The 19217-nt window shown below is 47.3% G+C and overlaps 1 protein-coding gene across 1 annotated transcript; it reads right to left on the bottom strand.

Moving 5' to 3' along the window:
- Positions 1 to 1215: 1215 nt before the first annotated feature.
- Positions 1216 to 16149, bottom strand: PBK (PDZ binding kinase). The gene is made up of 8 exons (XM_082217868.1): positions 16033 to 16149; positions 14668 to 14739; positions 12707 to 12803; positions 10905 to 11047; positions 8758 to 8927; positions 3848 to 3977; positions 3478 to 3648; positions 1216 to 1851 (listed from the first exon to the last, which is right to left on the bottom strand). The coding sequence occupies exons 2-8, from the start codon at positions 14723 to 14725 to the stop codon at positions 1646 to 1648; spliced, it is 975 nt and encodes a 324-aa protein (XP_082073994.1). The 5' UTR covers positions 14726 to 14739; positions 16033 to 16149; the 3' UTR covers positions 1216 to 1645.
- Positions 16150 to 19217: the final 3068 nt, after the last annotated feature.

Raw genomic sequence — 19217 nt, 5'->3', positions numbered from 1 at the left:
TATCATGGTCCTAATCCCCACATGGAATCCTTTCAGATGTCTTGTACATGAGGTGGGATCGTCTTCTATAACCCACACTGCTTTTATGTCCACTATTCTGTACCAAACACTACTTAAGTTTCCCCATCTTGGCTCAGAGCCTTATGGCATCAGCATATAAACAGCTAAACTTTGTCTGCCTGTATGGTTGTCATGCCATTTTGTTTGCCATTGCAGAGTTCTATCCCACCCTACATGAATGATCTGGAATAGGAACACCCCAATATTTGTCCCAGTTTCTCCTCAGTAATTAACAAATCTAAGCCTCAACTCCACCATCTCGGCTGTCTTGTCTAGTTTTGACTCCCAAGCATGTTGTAAGAAGAACTGGGAGTATACTAACAAAGGTACTGGATTTCAACTTCCTACCTAACAAGCTCCTTGGAGGTTTGGACTCATCTGGGAATGAAACCCAGACTGTCAAGATCCTTAGCCCAAAAAGTACCGTATTTTTCGCCCTATAGGACACACTTTTTCCCCTCCAAAAATGAAGGGGAAATGTGTGTGCGTCCTATGGGGCGAATGCAGGCTTTCGCTGAAGCCTGGAGAACGAGAGGGGTCGGTGCGCACCGACTCCCTTCGCTCTCCAGGCTTCAGGAGACCCCCACCGCCAGCCCCGCAAGCTCGGGGGACAGCACGGAGGCACAGCGCACCCAGGCTTAGCTTCGCACAACTCTCCGCAAGCCGTGGGAGCCCGGCGCTGGGCTCCCACGCTTGCGGAGAGCTGCATGTTCTGGGGTCGGGGGAAGCTCGGGCTTCCCCCGCCCCAGCCCCGCGCCTTTTTTCCCCTTTATTCCCCCCCCCCCCAAAAAAAATTTAGGTGCGTCCTATGGGCCGGTGCGTCCTATAGGGTGAAAAATATGGTAGTTGAACACAGAGGGACCTGACTTTACATCGGACAGGAGAGCCCAGTTTAAAACCAGCAGCCACAAGAATGAGAATGCAGGTGCGTGGGTGGTGCAAAGCCAAAAGATAACCAAGGAACATCACAAAATAAAAAAAAATACCTTCCAGTAGCACCTTAGAGACCAACTAAGTTTGTTACTGGTATGAGCTTTCGTGTGCATGCACACTTCTTCAGATACATCAGATACAAGGAACATCACCTCACTGCCAAACAGCCAGAGGAAACAGGCATTTTCTAAACAAGAAAATAAACCAGTTTTTGTGCCAAACTGACAAGTTTGAAAGGTTTTATTTCAACAGCCACAAATGTTCTGATATTTACTCGTAAGAGAAAAGTACAAGTCAAGATCAAAATGAACAACGCAAACACAACCAGGACAAGAGGAGGAGCAGGGAAGGGAATTGAAAGACCTGACCATGTTGCTTTATATTTACAATACTGAAAAACTAACTACAAGGCTGCGGTGTGTGTGTGTGTGTGTGTCACTTAAGACACAACTTTGTGGAATACGGAATATTTACAGTCGGTGTCTAAATAGCTTGAAATGAAACCTTGTTAAAAGCCCCCCGTTCTAATATAAAACTATGGGAAACTAAAAATCCATATCCCCATGTATGAACACTACACAGAAAGCAATAAAAGAAACTTCTGAAAGAAAATGAAGTTGCCATAGTAGCGCAGGGTTGTAGAAGAGGGCACTTATTGTATGGATCCTTCCGCCTCCAAAACATCCACGATATGTGCCGCTGCAGGGCGCTTTTCCGGCTCCTCCATAGTGCAGAGAGAAAACAGCTCAATGACCTTTTGATAGGAAGAATCCAACTCTTCCATGTTGAGTGGTGGCCGAGTCCCAAGGGCAGCGTAATAAGCGTCTTCATCAAAGTCATCTTCATCAAAAGAAGACTCTACAGAGACATGACAAACAGGCCTGAGCAAGCCAGTCACCAGATGAAATAAGGGCCCTCACGGTTGCTATGCTGGTATCGAAGGAGGAGGGAAAGGGGATAGAAGGAGCATGCTCTAGGAAAGGCACAAAATTAAATCAGTTGAGGATCTTTTTAAAATGCAAAACTCAAGCAGACTGTTTTACACACACAAAAGTATTTCTCTTATCCCCTGGAAGTGTTAAATAAGTACAACTGAGTAAAAGTTGTATTACCGTATTTTTCGCTCCATAAGACGCACTTTTTTCCTCCTAAAAAGTAAGGGGAAATGTCTGTGCGTCTTATGGAGCGAATGTGTGGTCCCTTGAGCCGAACTGCCCAGGGGCGAAAAGCAGATCGTGCTTTTAATTTTTTTAAGAAAGAGGGAAGGGGGTGTTGAAACGAAGCCGCTGAGCAGCTGATCGGCAAGCGATCAGGAGGGAGATAAGGGACACTAGTGATAAAGGAGGCTGCCTGGGAGGGGGGAGGTAAAAGCACATGGATCCTCAGGAATTTTGCATTGGGTCACCCCAAATTCAACATCAGATCACATAGCATGTCCATGGCTACAGCCTGCACCAAAAAAATCCCCTGTTTCATGGGGCCAAAATGGCGCAAAAACATGGTTACAAAGCATGGATCCACATGGATTTTCAGGATTTTTGATTTGGGCTACCCCAAACTCACTGTCAAATCACATATGTCTGTGGCCACAGCATGAACCACAAAAATCATACATCCACTGTTTCATTCAGAATATTTTTTTTTCTTGTTTTCCTCCTCTAAAAACTAGGTGTGTCTTATGGTCAGGTGCTTCTTATGGAGCGAAAAATACGGTAAATCTTTAAAGTATTAGGCTGTAAAATAATGCTCAAAAGTCCCTAGGCCAGAGCCTGTTCCCCAAGACCATAGAAAGTTTGGCCCAACAGAAAGCCAGCTTCATGAGCAAGTCTGTGTGGGAATGTTCAGGAGAGGATATATTGTCTGATTATATCCTTATCCAACTTGTGTTAACAAGTTTCCCAATTTCAGCAGAGTAAAACATTCCCCTTTATTTTAAGTTTGCAACGGCAGCGTTTGCTCAGGCTCGCTAAAGCCTCTATGATAACTATTCTGGTAATTTCCCCTTATTCCCTCATAAAATATAAGAGACGACACAGTCTTTTACAAAAGTATGAAAAGAGTTTACTCACATTCTGTTCACAATCAGATCCCAGAAGGCAGACTTAAGCTTAATGAAATAACATACACTTGGAATCTATCTTATAGGAAGATAGTCCCTTTGTCCTCTCTTGGCTGGGAGCCAAGAGGGCATCTTTCACTCAGTAGATGTTGCTTCTTCGATGAAAGTAGTGAGAGAGAGGTAGATGGCTGCCCTGCCCAGTGCTTTTAGCATTACCTGCACAGGTGAGGCCACACCCACCTCTAGTCACATGTAGAGGAAGTCTGTCCCAGCCCAGAAGGAAACAGGAAGTTTACCTGCTGGCTGGACAAACATTCCTCCCCATGTGTAAACATGTACACTCTAGGAATGTTGTACTTGACTGCTCTTGTGTTTCACATCCCACAGTCTGCACTCGGCTGGACCAAAAGGAAGCACAAACACACCTTCATCTTCTTCCTCCAGGTTAAGATGAGGTATCGAGAGAGTCATCATTTCCCAGAGTGTAAGCCCAAATGCAAAGATGTCAGCCTTGTCGGTGATGGGCCCATCTCCCTCCAGAGCTTCCTTGGGCTTCCAGGGCTCTGTGCCAATATAATGAGCTTCTGGGTCACTCACTGCATGGAAACAGAAAATCCAAATCAAGATATCAAGAGCCATCCTCATGACCTGGTGCACACCTCCCAGTTGCCAGGAGTAAAGCAGAGCAAAGGCAGACACAGAGATCCAGGGGCAGAAAGCAGAAGGGAAGATGCAGCAAAGAGGACTTGGCCATTGAGACAGCAGCCGTAGGACATTAAAAGATGCCACACATACCCATCATATTCTCATCCAGAGGCAGTGAAACGCCCACGTCGCAGATCTTTATTGACTCAAAATCACCTTTAATGACAACATTGGAAGATTTGATGTCACCGTGCAGCAAGTTCTTGTCGTTGTGTAGATACTGAAAGGCAGAGGTTGGGATGAGTGCCTTGCTACTTTAATTCTCTACTTTACGATCTTTTGAGTGATAGTGCAATCTACAATCTATCATTGATTTGTAAGAGAAAACTGGATTCGATAGGGCTCACTCTAACTGACTTTGAAATCTCTGATCCCAAAGATACATGGGAAATTATCAGAAAGACTCTCACAGAAAAAAGTGTTCTCTCCATGCTTGAGGTTGCAAAGCACAGCACCTGCTCTCCTATCCACTTAAATCTCCCTTTGTGTAGAGATTTCCAAAAGGGATACATGACAAATTTGAAGAAACATGAATCGTGTAGGCTGTTTATGTTGGCCAGATTCAACATGTTTCCCTCGATGGTGGTCAGAGGAAGATACTTAGCTATCCCAGAATTAGAGCATCTCTGCAAATGCAGAAAACAGGAACCCGATACTCTAGAGCATATATTCTTTTCCTGTGATTTCGGCAGTTATGCCAGAAAACAATTATTTGAGGCCCTAAAATTTAATAGACAGATTTTTACACAACCAACTGTTCAGGACCTGCTGGCGGACAGCGATGATCAAATTACATTAATAGCGGCTGAATTTTTAAGTGCTGTCCATGAAGAAAGAATGGGCCATGATAAAGAGACTTAGTGGTTTTTAATGGTAGGTGATGTTGCTGTGTTGTATTATCTTTGTACATCGATTCATTTCTTGGAGTTAAGAATAGGACTAGGATAAATTGTGTTCGTTGAGCCCGTATTTTATACAGTCTGTATATGATGTTTGTTAATGAGTGGTGTGTTATGCCTAATAAAGGATTTTGAATATAAATAGAGTGCCTTGCTACCAAAGGGAATCAGAACCGAAAGATAATTTCAAGGCAGGTGTGGGCTTTAATGCAAGTCTCTCTTCAGAAAATGCCTCTCAAGTTTTCACCTCAAGTGCCAAGCACTGTTAAGGCAAAGAGTAGAGATTCAAGGCCCCCCCGCTATTAGGGATCCTGCCCTAATTCACTCAGGATCCTTGGACCCACACATCTTGGAAAGGCCTCATCTTTAAGCAAAGTAGATGCTGGTAGACACCCCAATTTAAAATCCTGCAATGTGGTACCTTCAAAGGAGACAAATCGCGTCAGTAAGTGATTTCAGTGAGTTAAAGCAGCTTGCGATGGTGCCAGCATTGCCAAGAGACAGAAATGTTAAAAAGGCATGTGACCAACATAAGGTGACAAGCCAGATAACTCACCTAGCTAACTGTAAACCCCCCACTGGAGTTTTGGAGTCTTGGTTGACCACAAACTTGACATGAGCCAACAGTGTGACGCGGCAGCTAAAAAAGCCAATGCAATTCTGGGCTGCATCAATAGGAGTATAGCATCTAGATCAAGGGAAGTAATAGTGCCACTGTATTCTGCTCTGGTCAGACCACCCCTGGAGTACTGTGTCCAGTTCTGGGCACCACAATTCAAGGAGGACACTGACAAACTGGAACGTGTCCAGAGGAGGGCAACCAAAATGGTCAAAGGCCTGGAAACGATGCCTTATGAGGAACGGCTAAGGGAGCTGGGCATGTTTAGCCTGGAGAAGAGGAGGTTAAGGGGTTATATGATAGCCATGTTCAAATATATAAAAGGATGTCACATAGAGGAGGGAGAAAGGTTGTTTTCTGCTGCTCCGGAGAAGCGGACACGGAGCAATGGATCCAAACTACAAGAAAGAAGATTCCACCTAAACATTAGGAAGAACTTCCTGACAGTGAGAGCTGTTCGACAGTGGAATTTGCTGCCAAGGAGTGTGGTGGAGTCTCCTACTTTGGAGGTCTTTAAGCAGAGGCTTGACAACCATATGTCAGGAGTGCTCTGATGGTGTTTCCTGCTTGGCAGGGGGTTGGACTCGATGGCCCTTGTGGTCTCTTCCAACTCTATGATTCTATGATTCTATGATTCACTGACTTCCTCAGGACACCTCTGCCAAATTCCCCTCCTTCTGTCGAGTCATCCCTACTCAACTGTCCTCCTGAAATTCCTGCCCTGGTTCCTTGCCGCTCTTTGTAAATAGGGGTCACATCACTTCCGTGCGTTATATGTTTCTGAGCACAATTCAAAGTGTTGGTGCTGACCTTTAAAGCCCTAAATGGCCTCGGCCCAGTATACCTGAAGAAGCGTCTCCACCCCCATCATTCTGCCCAGACACTGAGGTCCAGCTATGAGGGCCTTCTGGCGGTTCCCTCACTGCGAGAAGCCAAGTTACAGGGAACCAGGCCTTCTCAGTAGTGGCACCCACCCTGTGGAACACCCTCCCATCAGATATCAAGGAAATAAACAACTACAGTGGTACCTCTGGATGCGAACGGGATCCGTTCTGGAGCCCCGTTCACATCCTGAAGCGAACGCAACCCACATCTGCGAGTTGTGATTTGCCGCTCCCGCGCATGACGTCATTTTGAGCGTCTGTGCATGCGTTAGCAGCGAAACCCAGAAGTAACATCTTGGATGCAGTTCATCTGGCCCTGGAGACTTGAATACATCTAAACTAGACAAGTATTCTTGTACTATCTCCTTAGTTATTCTGGGCTGTGTTTCCTTTGCTGAATCATTTGCTCCAAATTCTTCAGGTCGGGCATTGTTTTCTTTATCGGAGAAGACTGAGGCAAAGAAGGCATTGAGGAGTTCAGCCCTTTCTGTGTCCCCTGTTTGCATTTCACCATCTTCTCCTCTGAGTGACCCCATTGTTTCTTTGTTCTTCCTTTTGCTACGAACATACCCATAAAAGCCTTTTTTGTTGTTTTTAACCTCTCTAGCAAGCCTGAGTTCATTCTGTGCTTTAGCTTTTCTGACTTTGTGTCTACACGTGCTGGCTATTTGTTTGGATTCCTCTTTGGTGGTTTCCCCCCTTTTCCATTTTTTGTACACATCCTTTTTTAATCTTAACTCAGTTAAAAGTTCTTTAGATAGCCACCCTGGCTTCTTTAGGCACCTTCCATGTTTCCGTCTCATTGGTATTGCCTGACGTTGTGCTTTTAGTATCTCCCTCTTAACAAACTCCCAGCCATCATGAACTCCCTTTCCTTTTAGTATTGTTGTCCATGGGATCTCACCCAGCACTTCCCTAAGTTTTATGAAGTCGGCTTTCTTAAAGTCAAGAAATTGAGTCCTAGTATGCTTGGCTGCTCCTTTCCGCTGTATAGTAAACTTCAGAAGAGCATGATCACTCGCGCCTAATGATCCTTCCACTTCTACCCCACTAACCAGGTCATCAACATTGGTTAGGACCAGATCTAAAATGGCTGTTCCTCTTGTTGCTTCTCCCACTTTCTGGACAATGAAGTTGTCTGCAAGGCCAGTGAGGAATCTGTTTGACCTTAAGCTCTTGGCTGAGTTTGACGTCCAACAAATATCCGGGTAATTGAAGTCCCCCATTACTACTATCTCCCTTCCTTTTGCATGCTTGGCCATCTGTTCCAGGAAGGCATCATCTATGTCCTCCGTTTGGCTTGGGGATCTATAGTAAACTCCCACAATGAGGTCTCTGTTATTCTTCTCTCCCTTAATTTTGACCCAAATGCTCTCACTTTGGCTTTGAGGTTCTAAATCTTGGATCTCTTCACAGGTATACACATCCCTGACATATAACGCCACTCCTCCTCCTTTCTTGTCTGGTCTGTTTCTCTGAAATAGATTGTATCCCCCCATTATTACATTCCAATCGTGGGACTTATCCCACCAGGTTTCAGTGATGCCTATTATGTCATATTTAGTTTGCTGTACCAAGAGCTCAAGCTCATCTTGTTTATTTCCCATGCTTTGCGCATTAGTGTACAGACATTGAAGTCCATTAATCATTCCTCCGTGTCTCTTATTTAAGGATTTTTTCCTCCCACCACTAGGTCTGCGTGCTGTTTGCTCCATTTGGTCTATGACATTTGGATGATCACTACTCTGCATTCTAAGGGGCTTTCCAACCGTGAACCAGTCTTCCCCAGTCCAAATTCCCTGTTTGCCCCCTTCACAGCTTGCTGCTCCTGCTGTGAACTAGCCCAGTGTTTCCCAACCGTTGTTCCGCGGCACACTACTGTGCCGTGAGACATTGGCTGGTGTGCCGTGGGAGGGAGGCGGGCGAGTCGGGCGGTGAGAGGCGGCGACGGCGAGGATCCGCGTCGAGCCGGGGGCGGCTCCGCGGTGGTGGTGCCGAGCGGCGGGGCAGCGCGTGCAAAAGGGAGGAGCGCGAGACAGCGGAGGAGGAGGAGGCCGGCATGTCCGGGCAGCAGCAGCAACAACAGCAGCAGCAACTCCCGGCGACGGCTCCTCAAGCCCCGCCGCCGCCCCCTCCTCCGCCCGCTATCGCTGCCACCACCACAACAGCCGCCGCCGCCTCAGTTGCCGCCGTCCCTCAGTCCCTCGCTCTGCTTCCTCCTCCCACCCCCAAAGCTTGGAGGTTCCCCGGCAAGGGGGAGGGGAAAAACTTTCACTTTCGTGCGTCCCTCCCGGCGTGACGCTGTGCGCTGACGTCACGGGGCGGGGCTTTAATGGTGGTGTGCCGCGAGATTTTTTTTCAGTAAACAGGTGTGCCGTTGCCCAAAAAAGTTTGGGAAACACTGAACTAGACCTTTATTTGTCTCCCAAAGTCCCTTGGGACCTCTTATCCCTGACCCTCCAACCTCAGTCACTTCCCTCTGAGAGAGACTCTTCCCTTTGCTTCAGAACCAGAGAAGCCTTTTAGCCAAGCTAGTTTTCTCGAGACCAATGACTCTCCGGTCGCTACAGCATCACACGCCAGCCTCCAGAGACCTACCTTCAGGCCCCTTGCCATGTGCAAGGCAACTTTCAGGATGGTGGCAGCTGGAAAGGGCCCCAGATGTTTCGTGTTCCTTTCTTCAATTAGGTCATTGAGAGACTTTTCTCCTCCGTATTCCATGGCCAGGCACATGCTCCCATCTTTAGCTTCTGCAAACGCACGGTAGCCTTCAAAGACAAGCGCACAGCCATTTGTTTATGGGCCAGAAAAGCTATCTCCATTTAATACCAGCCCACATTGCAGTTATTCCCAGGTTTTATCCTTGTCACACAATTTCCCCCATGTTCACATATTCCTATTTTATTGATGAGGCTTCTAGCGCTATTTCAAAACAAGATAAAAGATAACACATATTTATAATACAGTCGTACCTTGGTTCTCGAATGTAATCCATTCCGGAAGTCTGTTTGACTTCCAAAAACGTTCGAAAACCAAGGCACAGCTTCCAATTGGCTGCAGGAGCTTCCTGCACTCAATTGGAAGCTGCGGAAGTCGCGTTGGACGTCCGCATTCCAAAGAACGCTTCAAAACTGGAATACTTACTTCCAGGTTTTCAGCATTCAGGAGCCAAAACGTACAAGTACCAACCTAGGTACAACCGTAATGGTATTAAAAGTACACCTTGGATAAAAATAAGGATAAAATAAAATAAAATAATAATGATAAAAATTTTGCAACTACATATGCCTCCCTAGGACACGGGTGGTGCTAGGATGCGGGTGCCGCTGTGGGTTAAACCAGAGAGCCTAGGACTTGCCGATCAGAAGGTCGGCAGATCGAATCCCTGTGACGGGGTGAGCTCCCGTTGCTCGGTCCCTGCTCCTGCCAACCTAGCAGTTCAAAAGCATGTCAGAGTGCAAGTAGATAAATAGGTACCACTCCGGCAGGAAGGTAAACGGCATTTCCGTGCGCTGCTCTGGTTCACCAGAAGCGGCTTAGTCATGCTGGCCACATGACCCAGAAGCTGTACGCCGGCTCCCTCGGCCAATAAAGCGAGATGAGCGTCGCAACCCCAGAGTCAGCCACGACTGGACCAAATGGTCAGGGGTCCCTTTACCTTTATGCCTCCCTAGGGAGAAAAACGGGGCACCACCATCAAGAAGGCTCTCAGCTCATCACCCATCTTAACTCATGGCAGAGAACGTGGAAGAGCATCCAAAGATCACTTCAATAGACAGGCAAGTTGGTAGGGTGCTTTGCAATTCCCAGCCACTAGTTGTGGCAGGTTCCCTATTCACATTTTACAGCTAGGGAACAAAAGCTGTTTGGACACCCCTGAATAATTTAATCCCATTGGCAGCAACAGAGCCGGCCCTGTCCTCATGGGCTTAAAGGCAGGCTTCTTCAACATGCCATAGCCTGGCAGTCCACAGCTGGTCTACCACCGCCAACCCTGCCCACTGCTACATTCCCATGGGACAGAACAGTGGACCGTACTCTTTAATGCCAGTTATGGCTGGCCCATATGAGGCTGCAGGCTCCGGCATGTCTGCACATAAGCAAATATCAGCCTGGGAAAACCCTTTGAAGGTGACCCAGAAACTACAACTAACTCAGAACACGGCAGCTAGACTGGTGACTGGGAGTGGCCGCCGAGACCACATAACACCGGTCTTGAAAGACCTACATTGGCTCCCAGTACGTTTCCGAGCACAATTCAAAGTGTTGGTGCTGACCTTGAAAGCCCTAAACAGCCTCAAAGGCCCAGTAGACCTGAAGGAGCGTCTCCACCCCCATCATTCAGCCCGGACACTGAGGTCCAGCTCTGAGGGCCTTCTGGCGGTTCCCTCACTGAGAGAAGCCAAGTTACAGGGAACCAGGCAGAGGGCCTTCTCGGTGGTGGCACCCACCCTGTGGAACGCCCTCCCACCAGATGTCAAAGAGAACAACTACTAGACTTTTAGAAGACATCTGAAGGCATCCCTGTTTAGGGAAGCTTTTAATGTTTGATGTATTACAGTATTTTAATATTTTTTGGGAAGCTGCCCAGAGTGGCTGGGGAAGCCCAGCCAGATAGGTGGGGTATAAATAATAAATATTATTATTATTATTATTATTATTATTATTATTATTATTATTATTATCCCGCCTCTGGCTAATAGGTCTGAATGAGGACTCCGCATTTCCCCCCATTCAAAGCTTACCCACAATGTTTGGGTGCTGAAGGGTTTTTAGAATCTTGGCTTCTTCATTCAGCCTTTGCTGATATGTACTTCTCCGGCTGGCGTCACATTTGAGATTGATCTTCTTCACAGCCCAGGGAGAGCAAGAGATACCTTTGGGAGACCTGGAAGCAAACTATGGAAATCAGAGAAAGGGATCTGGGCAAACCAGATTTCTTGGATCACAGGAACATGTGTTTTCTTCCTGCTCTGAGGACGGCCGACGTAGCAGATTGAATCAGTTTTAATCAAAGGCCATATTATTATGGCATTTAGGAGGAAACAGCACATATTTCTCTTACCCCAACCCTAGATCAGGTGCTCTGACAAATCCAGAATTAATTTTACTATAGTATGTCTCTAAATACACCCTCAGTCCAGAAATCCTTTCAGATCCTCAGTCAATCCAGATTGCAAGTACATTGTAAGTACATATTAAGAACCACCAGGAGATGCCATATGAATTAGCCTGCGCAGCAGTTAAGTGTTTCCACCATCTGAGCCACAGGGAAAGACAACTCACCCAAATAGGCATACTGACCCAGGGGAGACCACCTTCTCTACCCCAAATCTGGCAGGTGCTTTACTAAACCAAATATTCCTGGCAGCCTTTAAATTACCGTATTTTTTGCACCACAACACTCACTTTTTTCCTCCTAGAAAGTAAGGGGAAATGTCTGTGCGTGTTATGGAGGGAATGCCTGCGGGTGGCGGGGGGATCTGCTGCAGTCGTGAGCAGAGGATCCATGATTCCCCATCCTTCCCTCCTCCGTGGCTCGTTTTGAAACAGCAAAGCGGGAGAAGAGCCGCTGAGTGGGGAGGAGAGAGGGACAGAGAGCCTGATTCTTTAAAGGAGCAAAGTGGGAGAGGAGAGGAGCCGCTTACACGAGTGTAAGCGGCTCCTGTCCGGTTGGCTCCTTTAAAGCAAGCAGGCTCTCTGTCCCTCTCTCCTCCCCACTCAGCTGGCTACATAGCAGCAAAGTTTTTCAGCTCGCTAAGCCGGGGATGAGCGGGGAGGAGGGAGAAAGGCAGAGCCTGCTTGCTTTAAAGGAGCAAAGTGGGAGAGGAGAGGAGCCTTCTCCCCTTATACCCCTCTTCTTCATTATTAACAGCATCCTTCTCCACCCACCCCACGCATGCTCCTTGTCCCTTGAGTGCTTTTCCTTCCCTCCCCACTTAAAACGTGGTTACAAAGCACAGATCCACATGGATCCTCAGGATTTTTGCACTGGGTCACCCCAAATTCACCATCAGATCACATAGCATGTCCATGGCTACAGCCTGCACCAAAAAAATCACACATCCCGTTTCATGGGGCCAAAATGGCACAAAAACATGGTTACAAAGCATGGCTCCACATGGATCCTCAGGATTTTTGATTTGGGCTACCCCAAACTCACTGTCAAATCACATATGTCTGTGGCCACAGCATGAAGCACAAAAATCAAACATCCTCTGTTTCGTTTAGAATATTTTTTTTCTTGTTTTCCTCCTCTAAAAACTATGTGTGTGTTATGGTCGGGTGCGTGTTATGGAGCGAAAAATACGGGTACTACCCTTGAGAGTATCTGTTTCTAGAAGCAATTGTTTTATTTTTTTAATTGCACTTGTTTTATTTTGAGATTTTAACTCCAATGTGCCCTGGGCTCCTTAGGGAGGAAGGGGCAAGATAACACATTTAATAAATACATATTCTTTCCCAGCCCCCAGCAGCATAAATCCACTCCACTTGGCAATATCAGTCTTGCTGCTTGAAGTCCCCACCATCCTTTAAGACAACTTACCTTTTCATAAGATAAACATTGACTCCAGTTCCATAGCCAAGCTTCTGCATGAAGGGAGAGGCCGGAATAGCTATTGAGGGTGAAGAGCCACTCTGCCCTGTATTTCCAAAAACAGAGATGTTGCTTTTGTTATTAGACATGCAAGAAAGATCGCCACCCCATGTAAAAAGTAGAAAACCCAAGAATTACCAACGATAGAAGAATGGCAGATGAAGATGATGGATTTTTCAGAGCTACCCGACCTAACCGGAAGAGTCCGCGACCAGAAAGAGGAGGAGTATCAGGAAGAGTGGATTAAATTTAATGATTACTTAGTTAAATATGTTAAGTTAAATTAACTGAAAAGAGCTTGCAGATACTTAATTGGCTTAGAATTTTATTTATGTTAAGTGATGAATTAATATGCTTAATTTCATAATGTGAAGATTTAAGGGTTTTAATGTTTAAGTTAAATTTTATAACAACTGTGATTTGGAAAACCGTTAAAAGGATATGCAATGAAATTCAACCAAGGGGATGCGAGGAAGTCACTTAACAATGTTAATAAGTGTAATTTTTAATAAGGCTATGATTTATGATTGTCTTATGTGTTTGTTTGTTTGTTTGTTTGTTTGTTTATAATGTTGTGAAAACAAAACAAAAAAATTTTTTTGAAATAGAAAGATCGCCACCCCATGTGTTTTCCATACACAACGGAAGAGTAACACACCTGAGACTTTCTTCCCCTTCTTAAGGATGGCAAACCCCCTCCTGCTACAAGTTTTTCAAAGAGAGCAGGGTATGGCAAGACTCCATTTGAATCCTTCTAACCAGCTTTCCCCAAACCTGTGCCCTCAAATGGTCTCCACTTCAGCCTCCACCTGCCCCACCCACTATGGCCAATGGTGAAGCATGATGGGACCTGTAGTCCCAATATTTAGAGACCATTCACTCACTGCCCTGGAGGAGAAAAGCAGTGGGAGCAAAACAGAAACCTCTCATCTGCTTCTGCCAGGGAGATTTAGCTACAGCAGGGATGGGGGCTCTGTAGCCCTCAAGATGTGGTTGGATGCCAAAGCCCATGAATCCACGCCAACAGCCTTGGTCCAGTATACCTGAAGGAGCGTCTCCACCCCCATCGTTCTGCCCGGACGCTGAGGTCCAGCGCCGAGGGCCTTCTGCAAGAAGCCAAGTTACAGGGAACCAGGCAGAGGGCCTTCTCGGTGGTGGCGCCTGCCCTGTGGAATACCCTCCCACCAGATGTCAAGACAATAAACAACTACAGTGGTAGCTCAGGTTAAGAACTTAATTCGTTTTGGAGGTCTGTTCTTAACCTGAAACTGTTCTTAACCTGAAGCACCACTTTAGCTAATGGGGCCTCCTGCTGCCGTGATTTCTGTTCTCATCCTGAAGCAAAGTTCTTAACCTGAGGTACTATTTCTGGGTTTGCAGAGTCTGTAACCTGAAGCGTCTGTAACCCGAGGTACCACTGTATTTTACTTTTAAAAGACAACTGAAGGCGGCCCTGTTTAGGGAAGTTTTTAATGTCTGATGCTGTATTGTATTTTTAATATTCAGTTGGAAGCTGCCCAGAGCGGCTGGGGAAACCCAGCCAGATGGACAGGGTATAAATAATAAACTACTATTATTATTATTATTATTATTATTATTATTATTATTATTATTATTATTATTATTATGTGGCCAGTGCTCAGAGATTCTGGGCCACAGATTCCCCATCTGTAACACAGAGGGAAACATCTATAAAGATGCTTAAAGATTCTTTTAAAGACTGTCTTCAGGCAAAAAGTCTTGTTTCTCTTAAGGGAGTTCTTTTTGGATCATCTTTTTATAAAGCTTTTTTTTAAAAAAAAAATCTTTCCTCTTGTTATTTATTATAGAGGGAAACATTTATAGTTCAAACGAGCACCCAATTTTGCCTGTAACACTCCCTAACACCCGTTGACAAAGCACAGCCTCACCTGATCTCTTTCCCACAGGTGGCTTGCTAGGGGTCTTGAAAGCAGTTTCTGCATCCATAGCTGAGAATTATTCTGTTGGGAGAGAAAGAAGAGTTCTTAAAGTCACAATTGCTCCCCCCACAGTTATTATTATCGCCATTATCTACCCACCGTTCAACTCTTAAGTTCCCAGGATGGGTAGGGCACTTAAAACCCCACGTTAAAAGCAGTTTTAAACAACTTTCAATCATAAAAATAAAGGGGGGAGTTCGGGGAGCATTCGGGCTGTGGGTGTGTAGGGACCATAGCTGTCAACGTTTCCCTTTTTCAAAGGGAAATTCCCGCATTCCAAATAGGATTCCTCGCAAGAAAAGGTAAAAGTTGACAGCTATGGGACGCAGGTGGCACTGTGGGTTAAACCACAGAGCCTAGGACTTGCAGATCAGAAGGTCGGAGGTTCGAATCCCCGCGACGGGGTGAGCTCCCGTTGCTCGGTCCCTGCTCCTGCCAACCTAGCAGTTCGAAAGCATGTCAAAGTGCAGGTAGATAAATAGGTACTGATCCGGCGGGAAGGTAAACGGAGTTTCCATGCGCTGCTCTGGTTCGCCAAGCTGTACGCCGGCTCCCTCGGCCAATAAAGCGAGATGAGCACCGCAACCCCAGAGTCTGCCACGACTGGACCTAATGGTCAGGGGTCCCTTTACCTTTATATGGTAGGGACTGGGGCTCGTGCAAACCCACTGCACCCCACTTCCCCATACATGACCACCATGACCCCCCAATCCTACGAACCCCCCCCCCGAAGTGCCACATCCCGGGGAGGGCACCTCTTCTAGGTTTCTAATTTCCACAGGGACTGGGAGGAAATCCCTAAATGAACTGCCCCCCCCCCAGCCAGGGTCCTTTGCAACCCCCAAAATAAAAAGCTGCGGCGGAGGTTTGGGAGGAAACAGGGGAGGATGGGGGGGGACAGTTAGGGGAGGATGGGGGGACAGGGGAGGATCTGGGGGGGCAATTAGGGGAGGATGGGGGGACAGGGGAGGATCTGGTGGTGCAATTAGGGGAGGATGGGGGGACAGGGGAGGATCTGGGGGGGCAATTAGGGGAGGATCTGGGGGGGCAATTAGGGGAGGATGGGGGGACAGTTAGGGCAGGAGCTGGGGGGGACAGGGCTTGCGAGCCCCCCAAGGCCCTGCACAATCCAAGGACCCCCCCCATCATCACCCCCCCTTCCTTGGGAACTTGGGGGGCGACGTCCTGGGGTCGCTTTTCCCCGCTTTCCTTCCTTTATTTGTTCGTGCGTTTTGAAGGGGGGTGTCGCCCGACGCCCCCTCCCTCTGCGACCCCCGCCCCCCCCCCGCGCGCCTCCTTCGATCTTCCCCCCACCTGGGAGAGCCGGACACCGCCCAGTCCCTGCGCAGCTGCCTCCGTTTGAATCTTGGCGGGAGCGAGAGGCGGCGACGGTGGCCGGCGAGGCTCAGGAAGGGGGCGGGGCAGGGGCGGGGCCAAGGGAGGAGCCAGAGATGGGAAAGAATTGGGGGACAAAGAGTTTGGTGGGGGCATTTGCAAGGGGGGGGGTGTCTGTTGTGTGCTGGAGGGGAGGGAGTGACACCCCGCAATCTTGATAAAAATTCCAGTAACAGATGCTTTATCGTTGGGTCTCAGCTTTGCTCGTGCAGGTTCTTCGCTGTTCACTTGTGTTCGTACTGTACATAAATTAAGTTAAATAGAATTCCCCTGGCAAATGGAAGGGGAAGAAATGGAGGCAGTGAGAGATTTTACTTTCCTGGGCTCCATGATCACTGCAGTCACGAAATTAAAAGACGCCTGCTTCTTGGGAGAACAGCAATGACAAACCTAGACAGCATCTTAAAAAGCAGAGACATCACCTTGCCGACAAAGGTCTGTATAGTCAAAGCTATGGGTTTCCCAGGTTAGCATAGGCTAGGCAAAACTATCACAAATGGGGAGCAGACATGAAGGAAAGAGGAATTATGGTGATTAAGCAATCTGTGGTCCTAGCAGTTTGGAGAGCAAATGGGCAAAAATATGGTCTGAAGCTCAACATCAAAAAAAGAAGATCATGGCCACTGGTCCCATCACCTCCTGGCAAATAGAAGGGGAAGAAATGGAGGCAGTGAGAGATTTTACTTTCTTGGGCTCCATGATCACTGCAGATGGTGACAGCAGCCACAAAATTAAAAGACGCCTGCTTCTTGGGAGAAAAGCAGTGACAAGCCTAGACAGCATGTTAAAAAGCAGAGACATCACCTTGCCAACAAAGGTCCGTATAGTTAAAGCTCTGGTTTTCCCATTCCACCGCCTCCCGCACTTTGGTCAAACTCATGTTCGTAGCTTCAAGAACACTGTCCCACCATCTCATCCTCTGTCATCCCCTTCTCCTTGTGCCCTCCATCTTTCCCAACATCAGGGTCTTTTCCAGGGAGTCTTCTCTTCTCATGAGGTGGCCAAAGTCTTGGAGCCTCAGCTTCAGGATCTGTCCTTCCAGTGAGCACTCAGGGCTGATTTCCTTCAGAATGGAGAGGTTTGATCTTCTTGCAGTCCATGGGACTCTCAAGAGTCTCCTCCAGCACCAGAATTCAAAAGCATCCATTCTTCTGGAGATCAGCCTTCTTGATGGTCCAGCTCTCACTTCCATACATCACTACTGGGAAAACCAGAGCTTGAACTATGCGGACCTTTGTCGGCAAGGTGATGTCTCTGCTTTTTAAGATGCTGTCTAGGTTTGTCATGGCTTTTCTCCCAAGAAGCAGGCGTCCTTTAATTTCGTGGCTGCTGTCCCCATCTGCACTGATCATGGAGCCCAAGAAAGTAAAATCTCTCACTGCCTCCATTTCTTCCCCATCTATTTGCCAGGAGGTGATGGGACTGGTGGCCCTGATCTTCGTTTTTTTGATGTTGAGCTTCAGACCATATTTTGCGCTCTCCTCTTTCACCCTCATTAAAAGGTTCTTTAATTCCTCCTCACTTTCTGCCATCAAGGTTGTGTCATCTGCGTATCTGAGGTTGTTGATATTTCTTCCGGCAATCTTAATTCCGGCTTGGGATTCGTCCAGCCCAGCCTTTCGCATGATGAATTCTGCATATAAGTTAAATCAGCAGGGAGCTGTTATGGGACTGCAATTCCCATCATCCCTGAACACTCGTCTTGCTAGCTAGGGATGATGGGAGTTGTACTGCAAAAACAGCTGGAGACCCAAGCTTGGGAAATACTGCTCTAAAGCATTGCAATACTGTACAGGAGAAGCAGCGCCAATCAAAGCGTGCCACAAAGCCATCAGATTGGAAAAAGACACAGATTAAAACCCAGTACTCGGGGCAGGAGACGCCGGGGAGGCCTGCGTGTTCCTAAAGGCTGGCAGGATGCTGATGGCGATGCGGGGCAAATTCCCTGGTATTTCATTTAAAGACTACTTGCAGAAATACTGTAAAATTAATGAATGTTAAAGGGATGTTGGATTGAAAATAAGCAGTATTGGTAAAAAGATTAACAAGAATATGTAAATACGGATTGACAATGGTTGAAAATATATAGTTTATAATAGGTTAAGATATTGAGTAAATAAAAATGATAGAGGGTAAGGATTTGCTGAATTAACCATGTGAACTGGAATACAAAAAAGGGGGGTGTGAGGAGGTCAGGAAACAAGTAAATGAAATATAAGACATGAAAATATTGATTTCTTTTTATTTTATTTATTTTTACTTTTTATGTATTTTGTCTTTGTATTTTTGTATCTCTTTTTCTTTTATTATGGTTATTCTTTTTTATTTCTTATTTTTAATTTTGTAACCTGTTATTGTCTGTAAAATTTCAATAAATATCATTTAAAAAAAAGAAAATTCCCTGGCATTTCATCCAGAAGCGCCGCAGCAGAGGAAAGAGGGCAGCGGAGGGCAGAGGAGCGCGGAGCCTGGGCAGAAACGGAAGGAGAGCGCCCCTTCCGGCGGAGACAGGAATGGCGCTTAGGGCAGCGGGCGGCGGAATGACGGAGGCAGGGAGGCGGGCGCAAGTAAAGAACAGCCGCCCGCAGCCTCCAATCCGGCGCCTGCAGCCCTCCGTAGCTTTCTCCCGCCCAATCAGAAGCTTCCAGGCAGAGTGGGTGGGCGGGAGCCGCCCATCAATCAATCAATAGGGAAGGCGGGCAGCGGGAGAAATTAAAGGACCCCTATTGGACCCCAAAGCCAAGAGTGACAGGGCTCGCTACCAATTGGGCGCCGGGGGATCGCGCGCGTCAGAGGGTGCCGCCTATGCCGGCAACGGGGGAGGGAGGTGCCTCGGAGACGTCACGGGCGGGCCGCTCTCGCGTCGCCGTCACGTGCCCAGAGGCGTCGTCGTCAGTTGCCTCTCCCAAGATGGCTTCTCCTGAGCGAGGAGCCGCGGAGGGAGGGAAGGGAGCGCCTTGCTGACGTCACGAGGGCCTATCTCGCGACGCCGTCACGTGCCCAGAGGCGTCGTCGTCCGTTGCCTCTCCCAAGATGGCGTCTCCTGAGCGAGGAGGCGCGGAGGGAGGGAAGGCAGCGCCTTGCTGACGTCACGGGCGGGCCGA

The sequence above is a fragment of the Podarcis vaucheri genome (assembly GCF_965113315.1).
Source record: "Podarcis vaucheri genome assembly, chromosome: 3".
In the NCBI taxonomy this organism is placed as follows: Eukaryota; Metazoa; Chordata; class Lepidosauria; order Squamata; family Lacertidae; genus Podarcis; species Podarcis vaucheri.
The sequence above is the reverse complement of the archived record's forward strand: the minus strand, read 5'-3'. Positions and strand labels throughout refer to the sequence as shown.

Coding starts and splice junctions, on each gene's coding strand:
- PBK (XM_082217868.1), bottom strand. CDS start 14,725: ATGGATGCAGAAACTGCTTTCAAGACCCCTAGCAAGCCACCTGTGGGA. Junction 11,048..12,706: donor AATGTTTATCTTATGAAAAG/GTAAGTTGTCTT, acceptor GTTTGCTTCCAG/GTCTCCCAAAGGTATCTCTT. Junction 3,649..3,847: donor TCTGGATGAGAATATGATGG/GTATGTGTGGCA, acceptor GTTTCCATGCAG/TGAGTGACCCAGAAGCTCAT.